At 35.5% G+C, this 21,607-nt stretch overlaps 1 protein-coding gene across 1 annotated transcript; it reads right to left on the reverse strand.

The window, feature by feature from the left end:
* Positions 1–5,651: 5,651 nt before the first annotated feature.
* Positions 5,652–21,281, reverse strand: LOC123866077 (tetraspanin-2A). Its single transcript, XM_045907404.1, has 5 exons — positions 20,930–21,281; positions 8,978–9,175; positions 8,104–8,280; positions 6,616–6,801; positions 5,652–6,071 (listed from the first exon to the last, which is right to left on the reverse strand). Exons 1-5 carry the CDS (start codon positions 21,035–21,037, stop codon positions 5,991–5,993), a joined length of 750 nt encoding a protein of 249 aa, XP_045763360.1. The 5' UTR covers positions 21,038–21,281; the 3' UTR covers positions 5,652–5,990.
* Positions 21,282–21,607: the final 326 nt, after the last annotated feature.

Here is a 21,607-nt window from a genome sequence, read left to right on the forward strand (position 1 = left end):
GTAGCTCCTAAACTAATGAACCGATTTTAATTTAGTTTTTTTTTTGTTTGAAAGGTGGTTTGGACGAGAGTGTTCTTAGCTATAATCCAAGAAAATCGGTTCAGCCGTTTGAAAGTTATCACCTCTTTTCTAGTTACTGTAACCTTCACTTGTCGGAGGTGTTATAATTTTTTTTTAATTTACACCTGTTGTCAGAAAGTTCTTCTTCGTCCTAACATGTTTCCAATATTTTTGCTTACGTGCTTATTTTGTATGTATGCCTGAGAATTGGGTGTATGAAGTCTACTAATCCGCATCTGGCCAGAACGGTGGACTGTGGCCTAAATTCCTCTAATTCCAAAAGGAGCCCCGTTGTCAGTAGGTAGTGGGCTGGCGTTGGTTGGGATGATGATGATAATGATTTTTTAAACTGTCGCGACGACGTAGAAAAGAACTCAAAACCATTGAACTCAATAGACTATTGAAGAGCACATTCATGTAAACCCGCTTCATCTAATTACTCTGTACCTGTTTTCCTTTGTTGTCGCATTACCGTTAGAGCTTGTCATGTTAAGATAATTCTATATCGATGGGTTATCCCATCATAACCCTATTTTTGTCCAATAGAGTAAAATAAAATGTAGCGACAGAAGGCACTACTGGCCCCCATTATGTCCCCAGATAGGTTGAGGTCATTTTGAACGACTGGACCCCTTATAATACTCCAATAAGCTTAAGTAGATTAATTGAGAGAATATTGCAGTGTTGTTCTTTTTGTAATCTCTACTATAGACTTCCAAGTACTCGTAATTTTGACCACAACTGTCTGACAAATACTCTGCTGACTGTATTGGGACATTGGCTTGCAAAATCGTTGATTTTTTTCAGATTTATGCTTTTACAACAACGACACCTTGCTTTTAGATTAAGAAGAGATAGCTATAACGTTAAAAAATGCAATTTATATTCTTACGCATGTTATGAACTCACTCGATTTTCCACCACCAAAGACAGACTTTTTGTGATGTTAAAAATTTACGACGCCGTAAAAACTCGCACCGCTTTTATTCAGCCAGAGGCATTTTCTAAGCACAAGTATGACATTACAATGTAGATTCGTGAATATTGTGAGCGTTAAATTTTATAGCGGATCTTAGATGGCTAAGTAAGGCGTACAAAAGAAACTCGATAACACATATTGATAAACACTCGTATATTTTTACACAGATAAGCTCAGCTTGTCAATAACCAGGATTACATTTGAATTTGATGAAAATAAAGGCCTTGATTGTGAGTGTTTAACTAAAAAACGTGAACCAAAGTTATGTTTTCTACCTTCGTACAGACTACAGAGACGTTAAATCAGGACGTTTGCTCATTTATAGGCTACACAGGCGCAAATGCATAGCTACCTTGAAAATTTAAACTGGCCTCAGGAGTGTCGTGATGATTCTGTTATCGAAAAATGAAGTTGTAAATGCTACAGGCTACCTGCCTATTATAAACAAAGAAGGAAATCGACTTATGAGTTATGATTCGTAGGTATCTATCTAATATTCTGAAGGTACCTTGACTAAGCCATTATCAATCTGATGTGTGGATACGTCAAGGAGTATTTTTTGCTCTTTCCAAAGAGTTCCACCCACATAAGCATTACTCACACTATTTTCAGTGTCAAAAAAATCTAGACTTATCACGCAGTCCATAGAGAAACTTACTGTCACTCCCTTTTCACATTGCCACCCTCTGAGACACCTGTGAAGCTGGAATAATAAAGAGTTTTACAACGCGCCAAAATGGGACTTTTCTCGCGATTCAACCGCAACGTGCACTTAAGGGATTTGAATATCTTATGGTAGATTTTATTTATTCTACGCAACTTACCAGAGACGAATCCGTGACGAATTTTAAGTTTTTAAACAAACACTTAACAAAGACGGCTGCTTTTGATGTCACTTTCGGTTAATCGGCTTTCGTTTTGCGTAAAGGGTGTTATGATTTAGAGTTATTTGAATTTTTGCGAGTGAATTTCTGCGAGCGTAAATAGTGACAAAATAAGCCTCAATTGCACAATGGCGGAGGTAGACTGAAACCCTAGGCCTGCAGGTTCAAATCCATCGCGTGTGTTCTAGATTTTTCGAGTCAATAAGAGTAAGGGAATAGAAAATGCTTGTGTTTGTTTGCACATATAACTATTAGTGCACTATATTATTTACTACAATATATACTTAGCTTGCATCAGTCTTGACTGTGTTTGCTGAGATTGACTGAGATGTCCGAAGTTTGGTTAGCAGAACATTATTAAAATATTAAACTTATAGTACACTAGCTGATGCCCGCGACATCCTTCCTGTGGCTTAAGGTTTTTAAAAATCCCGTAAGTATTCTATGATGATTTTCCGGAATCAAAGTATCCTATTTCACTGTCCAAGTCTATAATTATAACTAAACAAAAAATCACGTCAATCTGAAGCCACGTTGAAACGTGATTAAACGATAAACCACCAAACAAAAATGCTAGCTAAAGTAATGGTCTCTGAATGTTACGAGTTGGTTGCGAGTATGTCATGGAAACAGGACGAAGTCAAAAGTGACGGTTTACAGGGGAGTGATCCTGGCGTAGTGCCAAAAGTCAATTATTGGGAGTGACCTCGGCGGTACGCGAGCAATTATTTCTTATCTGTGCACGAACACCTTAATGGGTGTTCAGATTTTGAACGACACTTGACTTTCAGCATTTTTTGGCGTCGATTCGACACTTCAATTTATTTTTCAATGATGATGATTATTAACTTTTATTATTATTAACTTTCGAACAATACTCTAGTCCACTAGAGTTTAATTATTCGAGTGAGGTTACTTTCATTCGATTCTTTTAATTCCATAAATATAATCCTAATTATCCTCGTTGACACTTCCTATGTATCTCGCCATAAAGCTAAGTATAATACGTCCATGTATCTCGCACATATTTGACAGCGTTTTCCTCAAATTTCGGCATCAGTATCGACCAGTGATATAATGATAATAAGTCAATGTTATCGACAATCCATCGAGTGTTTAGACATGTCGCTTATTCCCCAGGCGGTATATTAGTGTAGCGGTGGTTGTAGCAAAGTTACGGGCAAACAATTAGAGGAAGCAAGTTAGGATCGGGGCTCAACGGATTTGTTTGCGCCGACTACAGTTGTTTGTTTGCAATAAACATTCTCCACCGGATATTAGACCTGGTCCGGATGCATGTGTATTCCAGCCCTCACTTATCCTTATTTAATTTGTTCTCGAACCTCTCTTTCCTTCGCCGCAGCGATCTTTATTAGAAAGTGGGTGACTTCATTGTCTGAAGGGCAACTTTAGGGGTCGCATAGATAAATATCTCGTTTTATTTCTTTACTTGAAGCACATTAAAACTTTTTTAATAAAACCTTTTCTTCTTTAGTGCGTAGTTACCTATTTGCCCGTCTCAAAATACTCGTTTTTGATAAATATATATCGGGGGTAGAATACAACGGATGCCACATGTTGAAAACAGTCCCAGCACAATCGGTGCGACACATTTCTCAAGCGGCTTTTATCGATGAAAAAGACTCAAAAATCCAAGAGAAAGCGTTGTCTCACTTATTATGTTTCCTGATCTAATAGAGATGCTCGTTGTGTTTTTCAATTACTCATAATTATTTTCAATCCTTGAAAATTTTCGTAGCGGAACGGACAGTTCTAATTTAGGATCCCTAGAAAATTAGAGGATCGCTAGTAAAGTTGATATGAATAAAGAGTTATTAATGAAGGTATACTTAAACAATTGTATTTAATGATATTGAATGCGCATTTTTCATTCACCAGTTTCACCATTTTGTTAACATTGTGTGGATAAAAAAAAAAGTTAATGTATTTGCTAGGGGAAACCTCGTGCATCATACTCGGGGTGATTGACAGGGCGTTCCATGTTTGAATTTTTCCTATAATTCCAATCGAACATGACGCAAATTATAGACTGGGAACTGTATTTTCTGTAGCGTGCTTATTTGTGTACTATATGTAGTTTCCTTGAATAATACTAACTCTAGTGTAGAGTTGTGTTTTCGTCATGCAAGGCTCAGTTGCATATCAAGCAAGCGCATAAGTATGGTCACCGTTAAATACCACTAAAAAGGCAAAGAGAGCTGAACGAGCCAGTGTTTATTTATACTTAGGCATAATATTGATCAAAAATTAACGAACCCGGATAGTTTGTTCCGCTGACATAATATAATTAAAATATCATTAGTGAGATTGTAATTTCACGGCTTTGACAATAACTGCGACATATACACACGTTAAGACACACGTTAGTGTAGCCAACAAGTTCTTATAAACCATTTTTTTTTTTTACTTATACCAATACGACTGAAACACAAGCATAAGCCAAGCACACTCGTGAATATCAGTTTAATTATGAAGTTTGTATGTAAGCTTTGATGAAGGAGATAGATAATCTCCGAAACTTCTCATCCGATTTCAAAAATTCTTTCCACATAGCCACATTATTTCCGAGTGCTATAAGGCTATAAAATTACCCATATATATATACCTATTACTATGGTGAAGTTGCAGGAAAAAGCTAGTTTTAATAAGCTCAGCTTGCATAATCATACAAATATGGTTGCATAATTCATAAAACGTTAAAATGAGTCAAACAACTAGTAACGGAAAACAATTCAAATAGCTTAACATGAATTTATGCCTTTGTGGTTGCGTTCTACGGTTTTAGTTGTAGTTGTAGCAGAAACAAACTATTTTGCGTAATACAGCTGTGGATGCATTAGCCAAACTTTGAGTTTTGCAGATTTAGCAACTTTGCATCGCGTTAATTGTTTAATATTGCCTGTTTATTTTAATTAATCCATACTGTAATATTATAAATGCGAAAGTGTGTCTGTCTTTCTGCTAGCTTTTCAAGGTCCAACAGTTGAACCAATTTTGATAAAATTTGTTACAGAGTTAGCGTACATTACGGAGAAGGACATATAGGCTACTTTTTATCCAGGAAAATCAAAGAGTTCCCGCGGGATTCTTAAAGGCCCATCCGTTTGACCGATTTATATAAAATTTGGTGAAGAGGAAGCTTGTATCCCGAAAATTAACATTGGCAACTTTTTATTCCGGAAATCAAAGAGTTCCTACGCGATTCTCAAAAACATATGTCCACGCGGACAGATATTTTAATCTGCCACTGAGATTTACCACGTGGTACAGGTTTCCTGAGGATAGTAGATAAAATGTGAAAGTTTCACGGCTCAATGGCTGATAGAAAGGCTAGAAGTTCAACCAACAACGTCAATGTGTACCGAAATTTACCCCAACAATAAATATGGTCCGTAATATTATACCTAAAACTTAATTAATAATTTATTGTTTATTTTGCGCATTAAATTGAAGAGTAGGTAGTAAACAAAAGTTCCTGTAAATGAGAAATTAATGCTAAAGTCAGCAATCTTATTTAAGTATCGAAGCCGGCAACTATTTCTTTAACGAACTGGGCAATTTCAAAATTAAATGGAAAATTCCATTCTCGAGGATGGTTCTTTGAAATGAGATGGTAATTATTTGCGCTGTAACATAGAGTTGGTTTTGTTATACAGTCAGTAGTGTAGGTAGTAACTGCAGTGATTTACATGAAATTATAGAAAATATTTCAGGTTTATACAGATTTATTTATTTAAAAAAACATTTTGTACTTACATGTCATATTATTTCACTTTGGTTACTTATCATTATTAGACGGTGGTAAAAAGTTTACATAAAGTAAGTTTGTATTTCATTTTTAGGAATCTTCTACAAGAACAGAAAATCACGTTTACATTTCAATTTTCCTAAATAAAAAATAATAATATAATTTTCCGCTTTATATTTTTAACAACGTTGTTATTCTTAGTCGTTTTTATTCTATAAGTATATAAAAAATATATAAATCTATTTCTATAACTTTGTACCTAAGTCTAAAATTAAGATTCTCTTATAATTAAAATGTTTCAGTTTTTGTACGTTACTGATTCTTCTTCCTCTTTTTTGACTGCTTGTATGAGGACCATGGACATGACAGCGTTTATTACCTGCAACAAGTGTAATTTAAAAATTTTAATAACCCCGACAAGTGAAGGTTACAGTAACTAGAAAAGAGCTGATAACTTTCAATCGGCTGAACCGATTTTCTTAGATTAATAAGAACACTCGATTAAGCCACCTATCAAACAAAAAAAAAAACTAAATTAAAATAGTTTCATTAGTTTAGGAGCTACGATGCCACAGACAGATACACAGATACACACGTCAAACTTATCACCCCTCTTTTTGGGTCGGGGGTTAAAAATATATTTTTAGTGATTAAAAAATGATACTATATTGGCAAAAAAATCAGGGAATAAGTTGAGAAGAGAAGACGAGATTCTCTAATAAAGAGCCAATAGAACCCAAAAAGAAATAAACTAACATCCTTGAAAATTATTAATTGGGCAATTTTCATCATGCTATTCTAATATAAAAAAACTTACACAGGTTCAGCAGGTTCGAATCCGGAATTTTGATATGTATTTAAAAAACATTTAAGTAGTTTCTTCAAGTGTAGGTAAAACACTATCATAAGATTTACAAACTTACGCAAATCATACAAGAAGCAAGAACAATGCCTGCCAGCCATCCAGTTTTGGATTCCAGAAACCAGGTGAGCTCGTCCACACAGCCGTGGAAGTGGGCGTTGCCGGTGACAGAGTCGCGGCATTCCGATGGCAAAGGCTTATTCAGGTGGAGGTAGTCCATTGGGCCATCAGCTCCGCAGCAGCCAATCTAGGCGAAAATGAAAATTGATTAATTACTTGGGTTTTTATGGAAATAATAAAAATGAACATGATGGCATTGGCACGCATGTTTGTTTGACTGCAAAAACATTTTCAGCGATGGTTCATTTATTTATTATTTGTTTTACTTATGGAGTAAGAGTCAGCGCGTGCCAGACCTTCATTATTTTATAAAAGCTGAAAGTTTCTCTGCGTATTGTCCCCAATACAGGACGGTACGATCAGCGACTATGAAGTTTGGATTATGGGGGCTTTGAGAGATAACAGGTAATATAAGTGTAAAAAATCTTACGTCAAAGTAGGTATAAAGTCTGGAGAGTAACATAGGTTTCTTTTATCCCAGAAAATCGAAGAATTCCCTCGGGAATTTCAAAAGTCTAAATTCACGGGGACGATATTGCGGGCATTATCTAGACTTCAATAAGATTATTTTCTTGATGAAATTTTTTACGAGAAATTATAGATAGAAGATAAAATAAACGCACAAATAAATCGTTGCAATCCTCTCGGTGGTATAAAAATCCTTTAATATTATTGGAAACTACAAAATTTTATTCTGGCGGTCGCTGGATAGTTTCTGGCTTTTTCTTTTTTTTACAGATACCTACGTATCTGGATTTCGGTCGCAGTGTCCGATTGATCAACGAAGCGCTTCGGTCATTTGATTAGTACGGCCGTCACGGGCAGCGTGCCTGCTCCCTACGCTCCGCTTCCGTTTCATCGTCGACTGTACATTCGTCAACTGTTTGTTTTTTGGGTCTGGTTCTGATTTTCATCCGATACTTTGCAGTACTGTCTGGTACTGTCCAATTACGACCTAACATTTTGCACATCCAACCAATGACCAGGTAGTAGGTACTACGCACTACACTGCTCATTCTGAACAAAAATTTCATTTTTCCAGGCTTGCTTGTGCCTGTTTGTACGTACCGATGCGATTTTTTGATTTAATGGCAAGTTTTATGCAGATGATTAAACTTGCCATCAAATCATGATCTACTTATCAGCCTGGCTGTCCAGCCAGCGGAAATTCAGCCAGTATTCTTGGCACCATTCCACACGGGCATGATTTGTATAGTAATTAGATAAGGCTAGCTTTAAGTTATATTGTAATATTTTAAAAACAAATGATAAAATCCTTAAACGGATCCTGTGCTTGATTAAAATTATAGATTTTAATCAAGCACAGGATCCGTTTAAGGATTTTATCAGCCGGTATAGGAATCTTAGAGGAAATTTATAATAGTGAGGAACGGAGGAGGAGAGGATAAATAATAAATTGATCACTTACTCCCTCTTGTACCATCCTAAGGATTTCCCGACTGCCTTCATGTTGTGGGTTATTCATTAGCCTTAAAATAACATCTTTGATGAGAGGTTGGATGCTGGAGTCATAGGTAGAGAAGTCCAACACAACACAGGCGCCCACCAATCCGAACACAAATGACGCTATTTGCGATACTATGTACTGGAAAAGAAAAAAAATTAACACTTTGTTATTATTATCATATTCCTAGTTCCTACTACTATTCATAGTTTATAACTCTACTGATAAACAGCATGCAGACTTTTCACAAGTGGTAAAGTGAGTAGAAAAATTATCTGGTTGCAAACCTGCCTATAAAATCTCCCGAACACCGTATGTAAGTGTTTATGTACCCCATAAAATAGTTTCACATTATATGGACGACATAGGTGTTTGAAATTGTACGTCGTATGACACATCTTAATTTTTTCTGATTAGTCTGAGATTCTCTTTCGAGAAATTAAAGAAATTAGGATAGGCTACTTTTCATTCCGTAAAATCAAAGAGTTCCCTGAGGATTTTCAAAAACCTAAATCTACGCAGGTGAAGTTGAGTCCGTCATTTAGTACAGTCATAAATGTTTGGTTTGACCTCTTAGTCGATTGTGACATTTGAACCAAATAAAAGGGATACCTATCATCTACTATAATAACATGCGTCATCATACGCATAGCCAAGGTTTGGAATACTCTTCCGCGATCAGTGTTTCCTATCAATTACAATCCAGTATCTCTAAAACAAGAGTGAATAGGCATCTTCTAGGTAAATGGGTACCATCTTAGCCCACATCATCACTTCCCATCAGGTGTGATTGTGGTCAAGCGCTTGCCTACTAATTAATAAAACCGAATTAACTCACCGCATATAGAAGCTTAACGTTTTCCATGAGCGCTGAACCGCACCCGAGGAAGGCGACAACCATGATGCCCAGCGAGCCAATGAGTATGATGTAGATGCCAATGAAATACTTCTGCAGCTGAAGGATGTTCATCCACTCGTTAAATCCAGGCTCTATGCATATCCAGAGACATAGCGCGAAGACTGATGCACCGAACAACTGAAAAAAGATAAAAATATATTATTTATTAATTTTCTAAAAAGGGATGAAGGATATTCTGTCGGAGATTGGGTTGTGCAGGTTCTCACTCTAAAGTACCTACCGGCAAAGCCAAAGCACTTTAGTTTTTCCTAATGCCACCTAGAAATGGGTTTAATAAACTGCCCTCCCATGTAGTATCTGTTGCACACTCCTAAATTTAGCCTATTTACTTATAGTATCGTCACATTTTCATCAGATGAGATGGCAGTGAAGCCATAATTACTAATTAGTCATTCAAAAAAAGAAGAAGGTTATGAATCAAGCCTAACAGGCTTCTCTACATTAGGTAGGTTTCCTTATAATTAAAAAGTATGTACTGTCCAGCTTGGTCCGATTGAAATTCGGTGAAAAAAGGTTTTTTGCGGTTAAAGTAGTTACGGAACTCCTCAGTAGACAAAAATAAAAAAAAGCTATGAAATTTCGTATACCTACTTAGGTAGGAAAATATTACTTCATTGGTTTTTATAAAACTTATACCCACGGAGCCACTTTTTATCTGAAATATCGTAGTAGCAAATTAGAAAAATTTCAGCTTTATATAATAAAACTTCGTGAGCAGCTTCCTTTCAGAGCAAAATTAAGCTCAAGAAACTTGTATAAAAAGGCAGATGCTCCACATAATTTTAGATGGACAGACGAATTATGGCCTCGGGTCGGTAATTTTGTAGAGTTACCCCTCTCCTAAAGCTACGACCATAAAGACTAGTTATTTATTAATTAATTCTAACTAAAGAGTTGTACTATCGTGCAAAATTGGGAATTGATTAAAGCCTCATTTCATTAAGCGCGGAAAATTCGCGAGGCTGTGCTTTATTTCATACTGTCCGACCAATGGATGCGTAAATGCTTCGCAATGACTGCCATTTTAAAAGGGGATCCAACTAAAAATTTATTGCATTTACAATGAATTATGTTGTAATATTTTAGATTGACATAATGCCACATAAGGTAGGTACAAATGCCCTACCCATATTTCCTACCACGTATAACCTTCAAGGCAAGAGTGAGGAAGGAGTGAGAGGCCTCTTCTAGGCAATTGCGCTCTAACCTAAGTCTCATAATAGCTTTTTACTAAGCTTATTTAGCGCAAGCCAATAAAAAAACTATTTGAAAAAAGGTTGAACATTTCAAATAAAAATTAAAGTCACATTGTGCCAGCAGTAAATCTTGTTTAGCTACAAAGTTCACATAAAAAGTACCTAATGCTCATAACATTGAATCAACACGTGGCTGATATTTCGTTTGCAACTTTGACGATTCATAATAAATTGTAAAAATTTATTGGCATGATACAAAATTTGGCAGCAGCTAAAGAGGAATGATCAGTACCAAGTAATAATAATGTCCTGTAGATGTGCATAGATTTATTAGGTTATTTATTTTCTGACTAAAAATACTGGTTAATATTTGAATAATAACTGCTTCGTTGATCTTAGTGGCTATTCGATAGTGGATCATGAATCCGAGCTTCAAGACTCGGGCCGGACCAAAAAGTAATTAGGTTTTATGTCAATAAATTCTCAATACCAGCCCCGGATTTCGGAAATAGGTATGTATGGGTGGCATAAAGCCGTGCTTTGGAAAAGCACATAAAGACGTTGGTCCTGCACCTGATTTCTCTCCAGTCATATTGAATTACAGTCCCATCGATCTATGAAAATGTGGAAATTTCTATTCCCTCACTTCCATAGTATGTTTGCATCTGTGAATGTGTGCACCGCTTTCACGTGTGACTGCAATATTTTACAAATCCTGTGTAGTTGGATGTTAGGTAGTCTCATTGAGCTCGTTTGAGGAGGAATATTATATAATAGTTTAATTAGAATATATACAATAGTTCTCCTCCATTATGAACAAGCCTTTACCGCTTTATCTAAGGCAAACATTAGCGGCACGTGGCGTCAGCAGTAAATCGTCTTGCTCTACACAACTTGCCCGATACAGCGTTATTAAGCCGGGTTAATTAGCAAAATTAAACTATTAGGGTGAGATATAAATGTCAGATTGCAGTTTGCTACTTTATGGTGTATCTACCATAAAAGCTATTAAATCAAATATAATATCAAAAGTACTCTTCGATTAAGGACTAAAATACTTGTACTTTTGACATGATAAATGACACATAGAGTAAATAATATGGCGAATACTTTCTCAAAATGTTATGCATTGTATGGTTTTTGCTAAAATGATAAACACATTAAATTGAAGTGTCGACTCGGTGCCAAAAATCCAAAAATATTGTACGTCAAGCATCGTTCAAAAGTGCACTCGTTAAAGGTGTTCCCGCACAAATGGGAAATAATTACTTGCACCGTCGAGGTCACTCGGTATAATTGACTTTTGGAACTGAGCCAATATTGCACTCGCATTAAAATGTCACCTTGCAATTTTACCCCTCTGTATTTTAACTATGTCTTTGTCATAAAAGCCTGGATCATCTGGATTGACAGGTTGTCGCTTCGTCGAGCTACCGTAGTGATTTTAAATAGAAAGATACCTATTTGTACAAATTTTTACACGACTGCCCAATAAAAGATTGTAATGTTTTCATGGTTCATGTGTATGAGTTTATTTAATGCAACTTAATGCCTGAATATATTTTTTGATCTAAGGGCGTATCGTTAGAACCCTTATATCATCCCGAGTTATACTGGCTATATTTTTTTTGGAAAAATTCAACATGGTGGCTCTGTGACACTATTTTTAGTTCATATTTTTCGGGCAGGGCAGACGTATTTCAGATTTTTTTAAATTACTAGTTCCGAAACGTCGCTGCGTCTTGGATCCTCTCACAGAATTAGCTCCACTCAACTCTCTAGGTAAGCGTTGCGCTCAATTCCTTGTATTTCTTAATATACGACACGTTCAGTATAACGTTCTATCCATTCCGCTTTGACACAAAGTACGTTTTACACTGATATACTTAGTCTGTTTTTCGCGACGTATTTGTCCCGTAAATTGTCTGAAATAGATAAAATGCGATATAAGGAAGAAAGAGGAAGATATTCAAATCCCCTAAGTGCGCGCCGTGGTTGAATCGCGAGAAAATGTCCCGTTTTGGAACGCCGAGGTAGGGCCCTTATTATTTTAGCTAGTCTCAAAGGACGCGGAAGCAAGTATGAAGAGATACGTGTGACAACTGACATGAGTATAGTTGTCACTTGTATAATGGTGCTGCGAGGTGACGAAGGTAATGGGTACTTCTAAGTTTAGAATACTTTGGACTAGGAATACATCACATAGAGGACATACCACAGACTTGGAATAGCTGGATGCCGCACGCTCGTTACCAACCATGCTGTATGAAAACCAACCGTACCAATTTTTGCCTACCCACGATAACGTCACGCGAGTAATTTACCGAAAATAAATCATCATCATTATGACCAACCTATCGCTGGCCCACTACTGAACACGGGTCTTCTCCCTGAATGAGAAGGGGTTAGGCCGTAGTTTGCCACGCCGACCCAGTGCGGATTGGCAGATTTTATATTGAATTTGATAATTAATTATCAATCCTATCTGTAATCTCTCGATAGGTTTCTTGTTATTTGTCAAACTTGTATGGCCGTTTTCGACAAATAACGGATTAAATTACGGATAGATTCAGCATTAATTTCGGCCGTTAATGATGATCACAATCACAATCAATCAAATCAAGCAAGAGCAAACAGACAGCAAAGAGGAATTATAGTAATGACAGAGGAATGAAAACAAAATAGGTGATTGTCTCTTTGGCTCCAACAGCACATCTAGACGAGCGGCTTGCGGTATCTAATTGCGGTTGCTAGTCCATAGGACTTACATAGTTAAGTATAATATCGTCGTATCATTGTCATTAATATTATAATAGTACTGCAATGTGACAAGGATATAATTGGTACTTTCAAGTTTAGAATAGTTGGGAATGGGACTTACGTATAATTTGTAACATAGTTATTTACGCGTATTATCTTGCTTTATGTATCATTGTAACTGATATTATTATAGAACTCTGACGATGATTGTTCTTGTAGCATTCTACGGAGTATGTAGAACATAATATTGCGTCTTATCTTGGGATGAGATTTTTAGCTGACAAGTTTTACAGAATATCTACCTGTTTTTTTTCATTATGACAACAAAATAATCATAATTATAATATTCTAAAATCTAAAACCACTAGGCTATCAAGCCTAGTTGAAGTTATGAAGTTCGATCCTGGGCATGCACCTCTAGCTTTTAGCAATTATATTTATTATATCGGCGAAGGAAAATTGGTATGCCTGAGAGTTCTCTATAATTTTCTCAAAGGTATATGAAGTCTTCCAATCTGCACTCGGCCATTGTGGTGGACTATTCAAACCTTATTAGTGAAGTGGCCAAACCTTCCTCATTCTGAGAGGAGACCCGTGTTCAGTATTAAAAGTACACTAAATTACCGCTACAAAAAAAAAAACACCTCGAAAACTATCATATAGATTTCAAAATTTCATTTGTTTGCTTATTGACGACGCAGCCATCTTGGGAGTTTGGGAGTTCGCGTTGAACAGATAAAATCCGCGATATAACGCATTCATGTCCCTCGAGTAGTAGGTATACAAGATGAGGTTGGATCGCGGGAAAAAAGGCCCGTTCAGAGACATTGTAAAGCTCTTTATTTCTCGTATCACAGGTGTCTCGGAATAGGCTCTGGCGACAGTTGTGACGATCTTACTGAAAGATACTATGTCATAAATAGCATGTCTAGACCTTTTTATTTAGAATAATCCAATATTAGTAAATATCATGTATACTTACATACATACTTCATACTTCATACTATCATACTAATATTATAAAGGCGAAAGTTTGTGTGTATGTGTGTGTGTGTATGTTTGTTACTCCTTCACACAAAAATCACTGAACGGATTTGGCTGAAATTCGGAATGGAGATAGATAATATCCTGGATTAGCACATAAGCTACTTTTTATCCCGGAAAATCAACTAATTCCCACGGGATTTCGAAAAACCTAAATCCATGCGGAAAAAGTCGCGGGCGTCAGCTAGTGTTATATAGGCTTAAAACGAATGATTGAAGCATTATTTGTGCAAAATTACATTTACGACCAAACGATGCTCTCAACTTCGTCCGTGTGGATTTAGATTTTCAAAAATTTAATTTACTCTTTAATTTAATTAACTCTTTAATTTTTAGGCTACAAGCTATCTCCTGCCCGCTGGACCGATGACCCGAAGAAGGTAGCGGGGAGCGGGTGGACGAGGAAGGCAGAGGACCACGTTTGGTGGCGCGCTCTTGGAAAGGCCTATATCCAGCAGTAGACACATACAGGCTGATGGAATGGAATGGAAAAAGCTATCTTTATCATACTATCAGATTTCATTGAAAAACGCTCAGGTTGAGATTGAAAAGAGGTAATGAATAACGACAAAAAATAAAATAAAACTAAATATTAAAGATAAATATTTAAAAAAATACTTATTCATATTTAATTAGAATAAATGTTTATCGTATCGTAATGTGTATCGTTGTATGAATTATTCATTAAGTTTAATATTCATTGTTAAATTATTAATAATTGTTATTTAAACAATAAACGTAAAGTTATAAAGATGTATTTTCGTAATTTTTCCAAACATTCCTGTCATAAATTCATTCCGTGTTATCCCCTACTCAGGTTATGTTTTGAGAAGAAGGTAATTCAGGAAGCCAGCCGCCGCGTTGTAAGCATAATGTTGTAAATCCTCGTTTCACCTAAGGAATAACTTTTCGTTTTTTATGCCCCGAGTAATATTATAAGCTGTTGTGAACCACGGTGCGGTAGGATTATTGCACCTTTCGTAAATAAAACTACTGACATAATTAAGTCATAAACATATTTAAGAGGGGTCTCTCCGTCCCTCGCTTCATACAAACGTAGTTCCAATTTCAATTGAATATAAAGCAACCAAAGTCCATGAAATTTTGCAGACTATTCTAGAAACTAATATCTATTGTCTGTGGTTTTCCAGATTTCTGTTAAAATATTCGGTTTCAAAGTTACGCGGTCATACAAATCTTGTAGCCCCTGTAATTTTAAAACTACATATTTTTAGAAAAACCTAAAATACCACAGACACAGATATTATTTTCTAGAATATGTCTGCAAAATTTCATGGACTTTGGTTGCTTAATATTCAAATGAAATTGGAACTACGATTGTATGAAGCGAGTGACGGAGAGAGCCCTGTTAAAGTAGAGATGATATAGCTTTTTAGGGTTCCGTACCTGAAGAGTGCCAATGGGACCCTACTGGCTTGTCCCGTGGATTTCTATGTACTCAAATTACTTTTGAGTACGTAGAAGTTTAGCTCATTTAACTCACAAGCAAAAATCCGGGATGATAAAAACACTTTTATTTGGACTCACATTCGTCGCTCATGCGTTTAGTTGACTATTTCGAAGCTTATTAACTGTATTTAGAATTAATTTATTCTCACAATACCAATGATGCAATTAGGTACAATACCTAGTTAGTTGATAAATCGAAAATCTCGTTTTTGTCACCGTTAGTTAACGTATCAATTTGAATTGTAAATTAACCTTGTGCAAAATCAAATGGATTACAATAAAATTATGCAAAAGCATGGTGGAATTGTTATTCACATCTATCATAAAGCGTCCTATTTAAAAAAAAAATAAGTATGATAATGTAGATTTGCTGTTTTTTAAATAAAATTAAGTACATTTTAATAAATGAAAATGGAGAAAATAACTAATTCTTACTGCTTTTGGCCACTTGTTAATTCAAAATTGTAATAAGTTAAATTCAGAGATAATATTATTCATTTCACAGTACACTTGCACCACTAGCAGAACTTAGACATAATTTTGCAGACATATTCTAGAAACTAATATCTATGCCTGTGGTTTTCCAGATTTCTGTTAAAATATTCGGTTTCAAAGTTACGCGGTCTTAAAAATTCTCATACAAATCTTTGAACCCCTATAATTTTAAAACTACATATTTTTAGAAAAATCTAAAACACCACAGGCACAGATATTAGTTTCTAACACACATGGATGCAAATTATATTTTCATGACCCGTTCCCTTTGACAATTTTTGACGTGACAACGTCTTATAATTCAATAGAGCCGGCTGCACGCACGAAAAACATGACTCATGCGGCGTTACCTCGCTCTGAGGCGTTCCATGTAAGACTTGAAGTGCAAGCGAGAGCGCGGAACGAGCGACAAAGAAGCACAATCGGCCTTTGTTGTCACGTTCAACTATCGTCAGTAAACCGACTTTACAGACAACCAATTTTTTTTACTCGGCTGCGGAATGGCCCTACAAAATGGCGACTTTTTAAAATATTATGACCTATTCATGTCTCTGTGTTAAAAATGCTATAAAATATTGTCCAAATTCTGAACATTAGTTAAGGTGTTCCTACACTGAAGAGAAATAATTGCTCGACCCGACCGCGCTGCGGCTTGCCCCAATAATTGACTTTTGGAGCTACGCCAAGATGTCGCTCACTTCTGGATTTTGTTCCATTTCTGTTACAGTGTTTGCGGCATAGGTAGCCTTAAGATATGTATTACTGTAACCTTCTCTTTAGTCACACTATCACACTAATATTATAAAGGCGAAAGTTTGTGTGTATGTATGTATGTGTGTATGTTTGTTACTACTTCACGCAAAAACTACTGGACGGATTTGGCTGAAGTTTGAAATGGAGATAAATGATGTCCTGGATTAGCACATAGGCTACATACATTACAAAAAAAAGATTCCGACGAATTGAGAACCTTCTCCTTTTTTGAAGTCGGTTAGAAAGTATCTCTAAGTTGTACCTATTCCACATTGAGTTCCTCAACTTAATCGTCGAAATCTCATCCTCTTAGTCATCGGATACCTACAGCCAGCAGGATCTGGGAGTCTACCGTATCCCAAGAAAAATCTTACCCTTAAAATTTTAAAGGAAAGGGGTAACGACTCTTAAATGTGGAATACGATGCAAAGAAGAAAACCTTCAAGAAGAGGTTCTTAAAAACATCTTAAATATTCAAGTACGCTACATTGTGGTGTCATAGCCGCACTTACAAAGACACCCCTGGCCAAGAAGACGAACGCGGTATGAGTTTTTACGACGCTATAAATTTTTAACATCACAAAAAGTCTGTTTTTGGGTTGCGAAGAGCAAAACATGGAGTACGTAATATGCGGCAGGAATATAAATGAGGATGCTGATGACGTAGGCAATTGATGTAAAAAACCAACGCTTCTATGCAGTAAATTTTCAGTTTTACAACCTCAATTGAAATGATAAATCAGATTTTTACACACTGCACTTTCTGGAGGTAACTTTCATTTAAAAAAATAGGTATGCAAGGCTTAAATATGTTGTAATAGATAGGTGATTAGCTTTTATGCCAAAATTTCTTCACTTTTTACATTAAATTCAGGTAAATAATCCAGTAATATTATTGACTTCTTATTCCTTGTACATGAGAAATAAAACAATACGGGCTTATTCGAGTTCCAATAAAACTATTCTGAGTTTATTTAAATTGAACAAAGCTTTAGGTCAGACTTAAAACTGTCAAAAACACAATCAGCATTTAGCATAAAATTGTTTCCTAAAAGTTTTTTTTTATTTCTTATCAACAATATTTTGTATATTTATATTCCTGGTAACAATATAATAATTAAATTAACCTTAAGAAGCTAGCTAGTCACTACTATAATAGTTATAATACAATTATAATAGTTAAGCTAGGCTAGCTATAAGAAACTACTGATGTAACCTTTTTAATAAAGAGAAACATTAGCTAAACCACGTACCTTATTTAACAAATTTTCAATGGAAACCCCAAATTGAGCTATCAGACATCTAGATCTAAATAGCACCGTAAACTTTATTATTTCTATCTATCAAAATTGGCAGCTTCTTCATTAGATTATCCAATTTCCCTCAGACCACGGTCTTGAGTTGATAAATTGCTTTTGATGAGTGGTTACAGCCCCGAGTATTGTATGATGTTTCTCGCAGCAATCCGTACAAACGTACAAGTCAACTTTTCGCGTCATTTGCCGAGGCCCTAATGGATTGCGAACAGTGTTGTTGTCTCGACAAAGGTTTTTGCAGACAAAGTATAGTGACGCAGAGATGTGGATCTTTTTTGCTTGCGGGATAATGTAGCGTTGCAAAAGAACTGTTGGTACTAGTGTGACGACCTGATTCTTAGTTTCAGCTTGATTATTTGCATCTTTGATGCTAGGGATTGGTTGGATTCAAAAAGATAAAATATTTCTTTACCCGTACATTTGTACTAGTTTCTAAAATATACGAATATTCTTTGTCTTTTCTCTCCTAACTAGTAGAAATTTTATGGTTGTAAAAATATTATCACTTTTTGATCGGTAGTACTGTTTGTATTTATACTAAGTCAGTTTTTTTGCCACTTCAAATTTTGTATAGAAAATATTCGGATGAGATAGGACCCTAGCGAAATACTTGAACTTATTATAATTAGATGATGCCTGCGATTTCATCCACGTGTATTTGTTTTTTTTTAAATCCCGTTGGAACTCTTTAGCTTTTTTAGGATCAAAAGTATGTCTTTCCCTTGGATGCAAGCTGTCTCTGTTGCAATTTTTATCAAAATTGGTTTAACGGTAGCCGTAAGTAGCTAGCAGACAGACGACAGACACACTTTCGCATTTACATCATTTGTGTATAATATTTGCAATGCCTATATCTGTAATAGTAATTTAAGTTTTATCCCAATGGACAGCCAAAATAAAACTACTACACAGAAACACCGACAGTGGACAAGAACTAGTAAATATTTTACAAGTTTGAGCAAGGTAGAAAACTTGGCCCGATAGTTGATGTACCGCAATTTGTCAGCTCTACAGAGGTTATATTTCCAGCCAGACATTTCTAGGATAACTAAAATACTTACTCCGGGTTTCTCGAAGAAAAATACCTATATATAAGTTTAATAACTTAAAAAGTTGTTGGTTAATAAAATGATTCGCTCAGCATATTTTTCATTACACTGGATTTTCATTGAAACTTCAGTCGGATTTGTATGAATATTTAAGTGAAATTAATTCTAGAATATTTTATGGCAAAATATGAAAAATATTATGTTCATAACATATTTGTGTGTAAAATATTGAAATGTTATAGAATAATTTTTTTTCTTTCTAACTATAAATCCACATGGGTACTATTTTACAACACCTCAAATTTTGGCCGTATCAATCCTTTTTTAAGGGATTTTCTTGCACACTGAATGACGATATTACCAATATACTGAATGTGTATGAAAGGGAAGCTTTTTACAAAAATAAGCTTTAAATGAAACCTCCCTCTATAAATGAAATATACTCAATAAGACAAGTCACACACAAACAAAGCAAAATGGATGGTAGCTGCTTGAACTTAAACCTATAAAAATTTATTATTACAAAAACAAGTCTATTACAAAGAGTAACATTGGATATCTTTTTGTCTCCCGAGTTCAGTATAGCATTTACGGAATTTATGAGATTATGAAACTTTTGACTCTACCAATAAACGGGACTATTGTTTTTATGTTAACTATTCTTGATACTTTATTTCACTTTATTATTATGTGAATAAATTCATCATAGCTTTATGGATACACTTGACTTATCTTAAATGTTGAAGGAATTTTTGTAAAACTAAACGATACTTAGGTAGTTATAGTCATTCGTTTTTAGAGAGAAAAACTTTTTTCTAATGGTAGTAAAGCTTATGAAAGTAAAGTTAATTAAAAAATCTAGTCTTTTCTATTCTCTAAACAGATCTAGATATTATATTTTTAGTTTTAGTAGGTTGGTTATGTGATTCACGCTGTGACACGTTTGTACTTGGAAAACGGGACAAGCGATGATAACGTTCTGATAAACGGATTCTTTATGCGTAGCCCTTTATTTCAGCTAATCTGATATGACATTACTTTGTGTTTACGACAACTATACATATTCCAGACTGTTAAACGCATAATGAACAATGTTTTTGCTTTTGTGTCTTTATTTAGCAAACTGCATTCATGACGAAATGAGCAAATGAGAAAAATGATTTTTAGACATAGACAAAAATAAAGCAAAATACCTTTTTTTTCGGGAGTTCAACGTTATAAAATCTCGTAAAAATACGAGATATTACGATTGGTTTCAGGAACAAAATCTCAATAGTAAGATACTGTCTGAGAAGCTAATAAGAAAGATAGGTATAATAAGTAGGTACCTACTCTCTGTTTTTATTAATTGTAATTTTGTAACCTATTTATAATAATTCACATGATTGTTATTCGTATAGTTCAACATGGTTCTATCCTACTTTTAAAAATGGCCGCCTTGTTATAATATTATGCATGCCATGGATATCAACAAGCATTAGGGATTTGAATCGTACCTATGTCCTTCCAAATATTATGTAGTTCTTAATGTATAATGACTCATCATGTACCGGAAATGACAGTACTATTTACCAAAATAACACACCGTCTGTGAGTCATATCAATTACGTATATCCTCTACAATGTGTACTTTTCATAGGGTGAAGAAAACAAACACAACAAATCCCAACATCCAATTCCACAGTTGCACTCTACGGACAGAAAACTAGTGTGGAACCGTACGTAAAGCTAATTCAAAGTAAACAAGAGAAATAGAACTGGACGAAACGTCCAATATCGGATACCCACCCATAGTACAATGTTGAAGCAGAACAAAGTATACTTGATGCAATAAATCTGTGACTCGAGTTTTCCGACCGCTGGCCCTTGCCCGTCGCCTCTGCCAACCCCCGCCATTGCACTTTAATATTTCACTTCACTACAAACAGGAAAACTATTACTGGAAAGTAGAACTTAGGGTTGTCCACTCGACGATCGGATCGTTACTGGAACGCTATCAGCAAGATAAAGTCTTACACATAGCTAGGTTATCTATATTTGCCGAGATAATGGTTCGAAAAAGATACGAGGTTTAGTTTGGGCTTCGATTGCCACACCTGTTTATTTTTACTTTGTTCGTGTTGTTAAAACTACTGTCCAGTTAAAGAGACACACTTAATTTGAGTCATACATTCCTTAATTAATATTTAAAATGTTGTGACTGATGACACGAAATTAAGATAAGTACCTACTTTGAACAATTATTATAACAGATGATAAATAATGATAAATATAGGTAACCTACCTACTTAAATATTGACATGACAACGTCTTATAATTCGATAGAGCCGGCTGCACGCACAAAAAACATAACTCATGCGGCGTTACCTCGCTCTGAGGCGTTCCATGTAAGGCTTGAAGTGCAAGCGAGAGCGCGGAACGAGCGACAAAGAAGCACAATCGGCGTTTGTTGTCACGTTCAACTAT

This window comes from Maniola jurtina, chromosome 6 (assembly GCF_905333055.1).
Source record: "Maniola jurtina chromosome 6, ilManJurt1.1, whole genome shotgun sequence".
NCBI classification, from domain to species: Eukaryota; Metazoa; Arthropoda; class Insecta; order Lepidoptera; family Nymphalidae; genus Maniola; species Maniola jurtina.

Bases quoted from the DNA above. Each gene is read 5' to 3' on its own strand.
- LOC123866077 (XM_045907404.1), bottom strand. From the start codon at position 21,037: ATGGCGGGGGTTGGCAGAGGCGACGGGCAAGGGCCAGCGGTCGGAAAA. The intron at 9,176-20,929 runs GTGGGTATCCGA...ATCTTTTTTCAG, and splicing joins GCTTCAACATTGTACTATGG to TTGTTCGGTGCATCAGTCTT. The intron at 6,802-8,103 runs GTAAGTGATCAA...ATTTTCGCCTAG, and splicing joins TTAGGATGGTACAAGAGGGA to ATTGGCTGCTGCGGAGCTGA.